The 12,857-nt window shown below is 36.4% G+C and overlaps 1 protein-coding gene across 2 annotated transcripts in view; it reads left to right on the forward strand.

The window, feature by feature from the left end:
- Positions 1-1,381: 1,381 nt before the first annotated feature.
- The window catches only part of LOC132201634 (neural cell adhesion molecule 2), a 211,851-nt gene continuing 200,375 nt past the window's right edge, over positions 1,382-12,857 (forward strand). For both annotated transcript variants that reach the window (XM_059627941.1, XM_059627942.1), the window contains exon 1: positions 1,382-1,654. In XM_059627941.1, the coding sequence (XP_059483924.1) occupies positions 1,609-1,654 (46 nt within the window). In that variant the 5' untranslated portion in view covers positions 1,382-1,608. The remainder of the gene's footprint in view (positions 1,655-12,857) is intronic.

Here is a 12,857-nt window from a genome sequence, read left to right on the forward strand (position 1 = left end):
CCGTGAGCTTATTCGACTACTGGGTCGGTCTCTTGCCAAAGTCAAGCACCCTTTTAGCACATTTGTGCTTCCCAACCAACCTGACCCTTGTTCGGGGGCTTTATTTTAATAAAAATAAAGAAAAATATTTTTATTTTATTTTTAAAACTAAAGCAATCATTGTAGAATCTATAGCCTATAGTAACACGGGTTATTCATTTTAACTTTTTTGAACCTAAAAGCCTGTTCACTCATTTACTATTTAAAGCTATTTAACTCATTTAATAGTTTTTATGTTTATTATAACAAGGTCTTCACGATTACATTAAAAATACATGAATGATTGAAAAATGTAGTTTTATTTTTTTAAGTGATACAAATTACTATCATATTATATAATTTTTTAAAATTTATTTTAACCTTCAATACTAAAGGGGTTAAAATTCATTTTCTCCTTATATAAATGATTATTTTTGAGGATGGAATCTTTAATTTGTAATTATAAGTTATTCTCACAGTTTCATATTAATTGCTACGTTAAATTTCTATTTGAATAAGTTATGGAAACTGTAATATTTAATAAATGTTTATCAAGTCTTTAAAAAAAGCCTAAAAGGCTAATATTATGTTACTTGAATGCCGGTTAAGTTATTTTTAAGTATAATATAAAAATTCATTTGCTAGAAATTTTTACAAGAATATTTTGAAGCAAAATAAACAAAAATTCAATTTTAATGAGAAAATGTGCAAAAAAGACATCAAAAAAAATTTAAGTAGTATTAATTGTGAGAGTAAACAAATAGAATCATATTATTAAATTTAATTCAGAATGACTCGAAGCGCCAAAAGATTCATTTTAAAATTGAACTTAATGTAAATTTAAAAAACTTCAATTTTTTAACAGTATTATTTAAACCATAACAATAAAAGAGATCGCAGAGATAAAACTCGCTTTTGATTAAAAGAGATTTCTACAACCGCACAATCATAAACGCACCCTGTCACGGATGAAAAATTACCGCCGCCGCCTGAATGGGAAAAAAAGGTGTAAAAAGCGGCAACTGCCGAACTGGAACGCGCCGTGCGTGCTGCGCACAAAAACTTGGACCGGCGTTTGACGAAAAAAAAATGTATTTTCCCCGAGCGTGCACATTCGACACAAATGAATGCAAATCCCATTTGGGCATGAGGCACCTGCATCTAAAATGTACAAACGCTGCAGACACTGTTGCGATCTTCGGGGGCTGCACGCGGCGGCGCATACGACGCGCGGAGCTGAGCGACAGGTAGTTTTGTGTGGCGCGCGGAGGAGGCTGCGCGCTGTGCCCGCGACCGGCCGCCAGCGCCCCTGCTGCCCGCTCAGCCGCCTGAGCCGCCTTCGGTCTTCAGTTGGTCGCCGACAGCCGCACCATCCGCACGACCCTCGCAGCAGCAACAGTTCCTCGCATTCCACTCAACGAGAAGACATTCCAGCAGTTTCGCGTTTCGGATTTTGCTTGCATCGCGCTTTTGTGTCTCGGTGGTTCGGTGTGTCGGGCAGTGCGAGTGCGTCAAGCGAATTGATCTGCCAAAAACTTTGCAGTTGATTTGGGACCCGCGAAGCAGTGCGCCGCCGGTTCGCCATCAACCATGCTGTCTCCAGCCAGGATTTTGGCCTGTCAGCTCGTCCTAACAGGTAAGACGAGGAAAATTAATTAAATTGAGAAATTTTGAAATTTAAAGTAAATTATACTTGCAGTTTATATTTGAAATTATTTAAAAAAGATAATATTTCTAGCGAAATGCTATGAAGTGTAAAAAGTTTAAAGGGAAATATTTAAATAAAAAAACGAAAATCGTACAAATAAGTTGTCCTTTTTAAAATATATATCTTTGAATCATTGCAAAAAGAACGCAATTAAGGTCCAAAATGGTTTTACTTTTAGATAAAAATTCCTTTGAAAAATTCTTTCACAGTGTAATTTCTTTCATATTTTCGTCAACTTGTCGTGACAGCATAATTGAATCATGATTTACATTGCTCTGATATTAAAATTTACATAAATAAATTAGTTCTGTCGATTCATTCAAACAACAGAAACAACAGAATTGATATAATAGTAAAAAAATTACTTCATTTACATTGCTCTATATTATAATTAATTATTATTTTCTATCACGACCCATATGGATGCCAATTTACAAATAATTCCAAGTTGAAGTTTAAACTTTTTCATCAATATGAGCGTCTTGATAAATCAATCCAAAATATTTCCAAATAACATCGCAAAATATAAACTTTTGAACCATTCATTGGTCTTAAAGAATTTCTGCCAGGTTATTATGATAAATTACGTAACAATGTTTTTCAGAGACTCCTGAAAACAATCTGTATGAGCCTTTTTTCATAATTCATATTAGTATATTAAGAGCTTTATCTGATTTTTGGGAATCTTTAACAATTTTTCGTAGCTGATTCCGAAAATTTTCTGTAATTTTATTGTTACAAGCAATTTTCTTCACATCATTGTTCGAGGAACAAAAATAACCAATTTTTAAAGGAGAACAATCTTCGCCTGTAATTTTGGCTCTTTTGCAAGTTTCGAAAAACAATTTTGGTCTCCACAACCAACCCCACTCTTATGGGGTGTGTTTTGTAAACTAAATGACGGGGCAAAGCGTGTGCCATGAGCGTCGAACAGCCCAAATTTAATTAAAAAGCAATTAGGGGGTTGGAAAAGACTACCGCGCTCGCTTCTTCTTCTTCTCGGGTCTTAATTTCTCTGCTCTGCTGTCTGATGGGGTGCGCGAGTGTGGGCGTCTGTGTTGCTCTTTCACTGGCCGGGCGTGTAAATTTGTTTGGTCTGGTGGCTGATAATTGCGTCGTCTGGCCCGTAGATAAGCCGGGGGCTATTAGCGAGTGCCGAATGCTCTTTTATTATCGCGGAGGGTGCGAATGCAGATGAAACCCAGCTTCTCTCCCAACTGTCTATGTATTTTTTTTTCCTTCCGAGGGAAAGAAACACCCCAACTTCATAGGGAGAAATTGCTCTGTGGAATTTTAAGCCACACTGAGCGCTGCTTTTTATTTTAATAATCCGGCAGCAAATTAGGACTGACTTTGAGTCTGCACAGAGCTCTAGCTTCGTCTTTTTCTTCTTTCCACGTTGTGTGTGTGGAAAGGGATTATTCGACACGCCTTGGTGCGGAGCCGCAACAATAATATCGGCGTAGAGATGCAAATAAATCTCCCCGAGACGTGCTGCTGGAGATAAGTTATTTTCAACGGGAGAATGAGAGGGTGGATTAAAAGACAGACACCCCGGCACGGCCAGATGAGACTTTTTATCCGTCACTTTTGCCAAATGCTCAATTTATATTCATTGGATTTTAGTTAAGAGGAAAGGCAAAGAGAATGCGAGACCGCTTATTTAAAACAAAGTCTATTTTTATACTTCCAAAGACTAATGAAATTGATGGTAATTTTCAATTAAAACTCGGCAGGTGCAGGAACTAGTTGGAATGAAATTTACATCACATTAAACTTGAAATACAATTTGGATTTTCTAAATTGCAAAGTTTGGGAATAAATTTTGGTTCATAAATTAATCAATCAAAATTTGGAGACTTGAATCAAAATATTTGTTTTATTATAATTTAATTGAACACAAACAATTGCTTAATTTAATAACCCAGGACAGAATTACATAGTTTATGTAGGAATTAAAATTTTTCATATTATTTTTCATCGTCGCGTTTTTTTGTGGGGCAAAATTTGCCTCTTGTGAAGAATATGAATTTTAAACGCTGAAATATTAAAAATTTTTGGTCTGAAGCCTAAATGACACTAAATGAGAGCAAAACACCCAAAAAAATTAAGTTTTTTCGTTTTTTGGAAGATAAAGTTAAAATTTTAATCAAATTTTAAGGATCTCCCAGTTTTGCGAACCTATTTCATGAGCAAGAAAAACAAAATTTAAATAAGGAAAAAAAAACAAAAAACACTTTAACATAATAATTTACATAAATTTCAATATTGCAATTTTTTTACTATTTTTGCTATTTTTTTTATAAACAATTTTTCAACGAGGAAAAGCCCGATCTCTTTGATCATTTCCTTGATCATCTCCTCGATTGTCGGTTTTTTCATACAGTAAATTTTAGGATATTTTAACAATTTCTTTTCTGGACAGTGTTTCTTTTGAAAACTTTGAGAAATGTTCTGATCAAATTGCTTTTATAACTGACAGCAAAAGTCGGCGCTGATTCAATTTCGTCTCTCGTGCGTGTTGTATGAAAAATCGCGAAAATAATAAATGTGCATGAGTGTGTGCGCCTGTTGCAGTGTGAAAAATTCATCGGGAGGCCGAGCGCTGGAAGATTTATTAGAACGTTTATACATTTTCGGCTGCCGCTGCTCTCGTCGCCAGTCATATTGCCAGCGACGAGAGTAAAAAGAGCCCGAAAATAATATATTCTTCAACACTCACACATCTGTGTGAAGCTCGCTTCTTCTTCTTCTTCTTTTTTATGAAAAGCCGTACATAAATCATGGCACACTCGTATTCCTCGTTAAAAATTATCCTTTTACCATAATTCATGCACGCAGGCCTTTCCGGCCACTCATTATAATAGCCCCTTGTGGTGCCAAAAGTTATTAGTCTTTTTATTCCCTTTGTATCGCTTTGTTTACAACGCGCGGCGCCTCGCACCTTGCTCGTCGGAAATTTCTATATAAGAGCCCGAGAAGTATTTTAAATGCAAATTATGCCGTACTTTTTTCCAAAGAGAAAGAAAGCAGACGGTATTTTTCTCCTCTCGCGGAAGGCGCAAGGTGTGATGAAAAGAATTGTGCGAAGCGGAAAAAGGAAAGAGCGCGTAAAAAACGTGCCTTTTGAGAAAAAAAATATATAAGCCTACGTGTGCAAATACATGCGAAATCTGGGCTGAAAATTTCAGCTCATTAGCAATTATTTCATCTCTCGATGAGCTTTTCCGCTTTTGCCACTTGAATTATTCACAAAAGCTTGCACATCTGTAATTACGTCGGATTTCACACCCCAAAAGTTTTGCCTTTTGAAAGAGGAAATTGATGGGAATTTAGAGAATTTTGACTCGTTATTCAATTTTATTTTAAAATCATAACATTTCTGAGAAGAAAATCAATTATTAAGGACAAGATTTAGGGGAAAAAACGTCCCGAACAATTTTGATGTAATTTTCCTCTACATTAGAATTGGTTTGTAGATGTCGCAGTTCCAAGAAGACACAGGAAGAAAAATTTTATTTATTGAAAGAGCTGAATTGTTGAAAATTTATGTTTCTATTATAGGAATTTTCTAAAATAATGTTTTTCTTGAAATTGGCTCTATAAAAATTTCTGAAAATCACGTTCGTATCACCCCAATTAAAATAGAAAAATAAAATCATTAGGTCAGTGGACATTAAAAATTTACATTGCTCTTTATGGGAAATGGTTTAGGAGTTATTTTCCAGTGTCAGATGCTCCTCGTTAGTAGAAGTTTGTCTGCCAGAAATTCTATATTTTTTCATTATCAAAATAATTTAAAAATTTCTTTGAAGAAATTGACACTTCAGGAGATGATCATGGAATTAAAGAGATTTTTCATAATGTAAAAATAATATAAAATATGTAGCTATAGAAAAAAGTTTACATTTTTGTCTTATAATTGAAATTGTATAAAGAACTTTGAACTGAACCCTTTCCTTGAGTCAAACCCGGAACAACTTTTTGCTCTCATCGGGCTAAGCAAACAACGAGACAAACACAGCTGTAAACAAACCAGCGCAATCAATCATAATCTTTATCCGCGCGTCTGCTGCTTTTCGGCTTTAATGTGACTCTCTCTGTGTGTGTCGCGCGCATCTTTTCTCAAAATCATCCGGCGCAGCGCCATATATCACCAAGCAAAGGCCATTAATTAATGCTGCTTGTGGTTGAACTTCGAGAGAGACATTCGCTTAATGGGCATCGGACTGGCGTCCAGAAAACATTTGTACGTCCGCGCTCGATGCTACTTTATATACGAATGCGCCTTCATCATTACCCTGGCTTGGGTGAGAAAAACGAGACGCCGTCCAATAAAAAAAGTCAGAGAGTTGAAACGGAGCCAGCGATGTCTCTGTCGCCGCCTCACTTTGTCCCACAACTGTGTATTTGACAGAGAGAAACACACGACTGTGCGCGCGTAAATTAATTCGGCGGCAGAAAGAGCGTGCGCTGGATATTGCCGTGCTAAAAGATGGAGCCAGCAACACGTTTGAAGTGACAGCCTTATTTTTTAAAATTCATATAGAAGGGTTATTTTTAGATGGAAACCAAAAAGCAGTGAATTTGACTTTTTCAATTTCAACGCCGTGAAGTAAATTTGATACGAAATGTTAGAAATAAATTTACATAACGTTTAGAAAATTAATATTCATTAGAAATTTTGCAATTTCTACTGAGTATTGTTAACCATATGTTTTTTTTTATCAGAACTATGTTTGCTACTCTCATTTTGATACCTTTCCCTGAAAAAGAAATATACAAATAACATCCCCCCTGGTTAAAAACGGGAGTTGATTTCCGGAACCCTAAAAATTTAAATAAAAAATTAATGAAAAAGAAAACTATTTAAAGTAGAGGAAATTAGGCCTTTAAATTAGACTAAAAACTATAAAAAGACTTAATAATTTAACATAAAAAAGCTTTAATGTTGTTTTATGGAATTAATTAAAAAACAGTTTTGAATAGGAAAACTAGTTTTCAATTTTAAATCAATAAAATACAATATAAATGCAAAAATGAATGAAACTTTTTTTAAATATACGTCTTTTTTAATTTTAAGTCCACGTTCTTTTTCAAAGACATCTTCCCACAGGAAAAGTTTCAAAGAAGAAAAAGGAAGCTGTTTCTTTTTTTTTACATAAACGATTTGAGGTTTATGACTAAAGTTTTGTTTCAATCCGCACTAGCGAGAGAATGAAACTATCGCCGTCGAGCTCCATTATCCTCTCTCTCAAAGGCAGCGTGCGACCAACTTCAATAAACCCAGCAACTCCATAAACTGCTTCGCGAGACCTACATACACCAATGTTTGCATGCAGCTGCATACAAAAACTATTCCTTTTTGCACTTATTTGTTTTTTTCCAAACGGAAGCATAAAATTCTCTTTCTAGCCTTGCAGTTTATCATCATCACTGCAGAACGTGCTTGATGACTTCTGTAATTCCGCGCGACTTTTCCCGGCTGCAATAATTTGACGCTTCCCTCGGGCGGTGCATCGCGCGTAATTGCAGCACGAACCCTTTCGAACGCAGCACGTAGAACAAACCGTTTAACATAAGAGTTTGAGCAGCGGAAAGAAAACTGCCGATAAGACAACAGATGTAAGTTATTGCGCCAAGCTGTTTGAAGCACTCGATTCAATCGTCCTTTTATGCTTTTACACGTGCTGTGTGTGCAATCCAATTGGATTTGCAATTTGTAAGGATTTCCCTTCTCGGTCCATTCTGCTGGATGTGTTTGCCCAAGGCACTCAGAGAACGAATAACGATTTTTGTATTATATCTTGGGTTTTATTTTCTTAGGACAAGGTAAATACAAAAGTCGGAGGAATATTGAGATGGCGAGACCAGATATGAATATGGAGTGTCCCTTCTCCCGCAACTGGCTTTGGGGATTGAACGTCATAACAATAATCGTAAGTGCGAAAATGGCCCCGTCGCCCGTATGAAAGCAAATATGCACCGAATGACCTCAACGATCAATAATCAATGCGAAATGGCCGGGAACGTTTTTTGATCAGAAGAAGAAATGGTTTTCATCGCAACAAGCTTTTACTTTTATAGTCGAGGCAATTCCGGAGAGCGCGCGGCACTTTTTCGTTCTTGTTAACCCTTTCGCCGCAAAATGGATAAAAAGAAAGGACAATAAATGCAGTCTTATCGGCGGGCCTGATCAAAACTTGCTCGAGTGCTGTAAGTGCAAAAGCGAGTCAATCCTTTTAGAAAAGATCCCGAAGACAAAGCTGTAAAGGATCACAGTGGGACGTGATAATTTTGCCGGATAAGCAGAGAGAGAAAGAAAGAGCGCGCGACGCTTGTTATCTTCTTCGCCAACTGCCCGCCATAAATATACATGCTGGAGCCGAGACGCGAAACCACGGTAATGTGTGAATACATTAAGTAGGAAAAATGCCCGTTGTAAATTCACTTTTTAGCCTTGTAATGCATTTTAACGCACCGGCGTGTGATGTAATGTGAAGTGCTGTGCGCGCGCGAACCGACCAAAGAGAAAAATGCGTCCCCCGTTCAAATTCAAAAGCGTCAGGGCTGCGTTTTTGCCACTTTTTTTCCCTTTTCACTTCGGCGCTTTTAAAAATTGCTGCAAAACGCTCGCCACTCTTTTTCCGTTTGCCACTTTCACTCTGCCGTAAAAAGCTGAAAAATTTACGATTTGAATTCAACAGCAATCTTTTAATTTTTGATGATCGAACTTTACACGCTTCAGTTCAAAAATGATTCGTATTTGTTTGACAATTAACCCACTTGTTTTCAATTAATTAACTCGTGGAATAAACAAATGCCACAAAAAGGCTAGTTAATTGTTTCAGCAATTCATTTATTGTAGTTTCTAAAATAAATATTAATTTATTGGAGAGGACAAAGAAATTTAATTAAAACGTCTTTCCATTCTAACAACCTGCAAAAAACTACTTATTTCTGAAAAAAATTATTTCAGCACGATTTTAATTTGAATTTTCTTGCCGATGTGAGTGGGTTTTGTAATTACTTTAGTGCCAGAAACATTATGAATCATCACTAAAACAATGAAAATGCTGGAGACGAGCGCTGAAATTGAGGTGAAAGAACATTATTTCGCTCATTTTATTTTCACGCTGTAAAATCCTTTAATCTCCATGCGGCGTAAAAGCGGTCCAGACAGTTTACAAGTCGTGTTTATACTCCGCAGCATCACTCGCTGCTGCCTTTTTTTTTATTATTTCGCCCAATTTCGCGTTCGAGTTATAAAAGAGGCAAGAGAATGATAAGTAATTGCTGCAGCATCCTTTTTTTACTGCGCGCCATGCAGTGCGCAATAAAATTCAAGCATTATGAAATATTATAACTCGCGCGACGGCGGTCACATTTTTTTTTCAAAGTCTGGCTGGCTCTAGTCTTTTATATTTGGAAAACAAACAGAGACAATGTTCTCTGTTGGATACACAAGCGGGAAAATTTCCATTCCGGCCGCGCAAACAAAGGCGAATTCAGGTTTCCAATTAAATTTTTCCGAATGTCCATTAGCGATGCGTTTGCAGCTTAATTAGACCGGTGTGTTGTTTCTAATAATTGAATGAGAGGCCTGCATGTTGATTTTCGCCGTGTGTGTTTCAGCTAATATGCTTGTAAGCGCACAAACACGATACACATTACACGGTACCTGACGCCTCGCTGCACTTACTCGCATATTGCTTTGTGCTGTTCGGACGCTGTGAGCCGTAATGCGGCTGAAGCAGGCCCACTCTTGGTCAGGCCAATCCAAACCGTGACCACCTCATGAACTGCTGGGCACAAAGAATTTAAAAATTGAGATATATTAAAACGACATTTGATTATCAAATCCTAAATTTTAAGCTAATGTTTAAAAGCTAATAAAAAAATACTAAAAGAAAAAAAAAGTTATTTATTTGAACTATTTCATTTCAAAATTGGAATTTAAAGTTAAATAAAACGTCATTTTTGCAACTCAAACGTCTTTCATATGTTGCTCTTGAATATTAAATGATATAAGAATTAATTTATCTCTACATTGGATTAAAATTTATTCTTGGGAAATGAAGAGATCGGGCTTTTCCTCGTTTTATGAAAATTGCTTTTATTCAAAAACAAACGGCACTATCAGTTTCGGTCACGGTCTGCGACCCTATTTCATGAGCAAGAAATATACAAGAAAACTGCAAACTAAAAAAAAACCATTTTAACATGAAAAAATTAAATTTTTAAAGCTAACAATTTCTGCAACGAGGTAAAGCCCGATCTCTTCATTTCCATGATCATCTCCTCAAGTGTCAATTTCTTCGTAACATTTATTTTTTAAGAATTCATTTCAATACCAGACCCAATTTCAAGAAGGTTCTGACTGATCAAGAGTGCATTTTCTCACTTTCCCTGTTTCCCTGTTTGATAAACAATTGTTGGCCTCACTAGTCGCATTGTTTCACGCCCGACTCAAAGTGCATCTGACCGATTGGGCAGCATCGGAAGCTTTCTGGGGTGAAATAGGGTGGCATCGCTCGCTCGCTCGCTTGCTGGCTGATTGATCTCGACAGCAACATGTGCGGCCGGCGCGCGATTATTCCAGATTTCCGAGCTCGTTCTCCGCCGCGCAATGCAATTTGCAGTCGGTAATTGCTCTTTGTGGGAAGAGCACCATACGTCCGGCTGCAGAATTTTCCCGCGCGATATGTCACGTGTCACCTGCTCTGGGTCGCACATCAATTTGATAAATATAAAAGAGGCCGTCCTTCATTCTGTACTTTTTTGCACACAAGTGAATTTCCATAGGAAAAGCCAAGCATATGATAAGAAAAATTACTCTTCTTGATTTCTATTTTGAGTAAAACTTCAAAATTTATTTCTATAATTTTTAAAACATAAAAAATTTAAAAATTTATTTCAAAATAATTAAATAACTCTCCTGATATTATTTAACTTAACATAAAATTGAACTCTTTATTCTACATTTTTTTTATTAATTTTTTATTTTTATTTACAAATGTCGAAGAAGTGTTCTTTTCTTGGATTTAAACTTATTTTACCTTGAATAATAAAAATCACACAACCATTAATCATTTATTTAAATCAAATTTCAACCTTAAAGTTGAAAAATTGTGAAAGAAAGCTAATTTTGTTAATTCACAAGGTAAATTTATGTTTAATATTTTATTGATTTCATGGACTTAAATTTTTAGGATCTGTGTCTCCTGTCGCTAGCAGATGCTGCGCGTCCTCGGCCTTCCCTTTCGGAGCAATTTTCCTAAAACAAGCGGAGCAATTTCGGCGAACAATATAAAAGAAGTTTACTCTCCCCCACAATCGCTTAATTTTCTCTGCACGCGTCTCACAAGTACCAGAGGAGGAAAACTTTTTGTGTGTTCGGCATTGCGTTTATATATACAACAAAGGGCAATGCCGGCGGTAATCAACACCGACCATAGCGCAGCAGCCCGATATTGTGATACAGCTCTTTTGATTCCTCGCAAACGACGGCAGCCGAGCGAGAGATGAGATCGGAGGGGTCGCTCGTCCAGCTCTCCACACTTTTATTGCGGCAACGCGTTAATTACGATTACAAGACTCTTTGTGCGAGTGCTCTTTGATGGGCATTGCGCGTTTATTATGCTGAAGAGCCCGCAGCTTCAATTGACAACTTCCTGCCCTGCGTCATATCTCTGACGAGCTCCGTGTTCATTTATAAATTCAAAAAGAAATTTATTTTTGGAGGGAAAATATATGTTGACCGCGCGCCTCTTGTTTATACGAAACAAACTTTTTTATGGCTCCATTTTCAGCTGCGCCGTTTGATATATGGAGGTGCGACCAGACAAATATCCAAGGCGACAGACCAACACGCTGGCAAATGACCCCGGCTCGGTCGCACCAAGACGCTCGCTGCTTTCTCGCCACTTTTTCTCGCCGGGCCACACTGCCGAGAAGTGTTGCTTGGCACGGTCTTTTGTGTTAAAGCACTCTAAATCACACACTCTCGGTTCCTTTTTTTGCTTCTTTCAAAAGACAAAATGTGCAACACATGTGGTTCGGGAAATTTTTCGCCTCCGAAGTCAAAATTTCTCGCATATGTGCATATTTTTTTTAGAAAATCCCATCCTGTCAGCAGACAATGCATTATTTCCACATAATACGGAACCAGATTTGTTTACCAAAAATACTTTCGCATGTGTGTTTTCGTAGGACTGACCTTTTGTCTCTTTTGGTTGACGCGGATTTACAACTTTTGAAAATAAGGGATGAACCGGATGTTATTGCTGCACTTTGAACAATGCAATTTTGAGGTCGTTTTATTTTGTCAATGGCTTTTTAAGTTGTTATTTTCTCAGAAAATTATTTCCAGGCATGAAACAGATTTCCCTAGAATTTGATAATTTAGTCAAAGGTCAAGAGCTCTCTTTATTGATAACTGGATGGAATATTTTGTAAAATTAATAAAAGAAGTTTTTTAATACACTCAAAAATTAAAATTCTCGTTGAAAAATTTAATTTGTTTGAAGAAATTGGCACTCTAGGAAAAGATCATGGTAATGAAGAGTTTGGGCTTTTCCTCGTTTAGCGAAAACTGTTATTCAAGAACAAATGGCTCTACCAGTTTCAATAACGGTCTGCAACCCTATTTGACAAGAATTAAGAAAATTAAAAAAAAAAACATTATAACACAAAAATTAAGATGTTAGAGCCATATATTTTTGAATAAATACAATTTTTGCAACGAGGAAAAGCCCAATCTCTTGATTTCCATTTTTTTTAATTTAATATAAAAGATTAAGATAAGAAATTTTTTGCTTCAGTGCTAAAATTAAGAATTAAATTCTTATAGATTTTGCCAAATCTTTTGCAATATTTATCGGAGAAATTAAATTTTTGCTGATATTTGCAATGAAGAAATATTTTTCAGTATTTATCCGTCTGTAAATCGAACCGTCACTTTTGTGATCAACCAAATAATAAATGACTCATTAATTCATTTCTAAGAAGTCGTTGAGTAAAGCGACCTTGAACTTGAAGACGGCTATCTGAGTATGAATTCAATAAGCACGCAATAGGCAAATTAACTTGCACGCCTAGAAACTTTAATAATTACACTGTAAATATTTCC

Source organism: Neocloeon triangulifer, unplaced genomic scaffold (genome assembly GCF_031216515.1).
Source record: "Neocloeon triangulifer isolate White Clay Creek 2 clone unplaced genomic scaffold, ASM3121651v1 ptg000014l, whole genome shotgun sequence".
NCBI lineage: Eukaryota > Metazoa > Arthropoda > Insecta > Ephemeroptera > Baetidae > Neocloeon > Neocloeon triangulifer.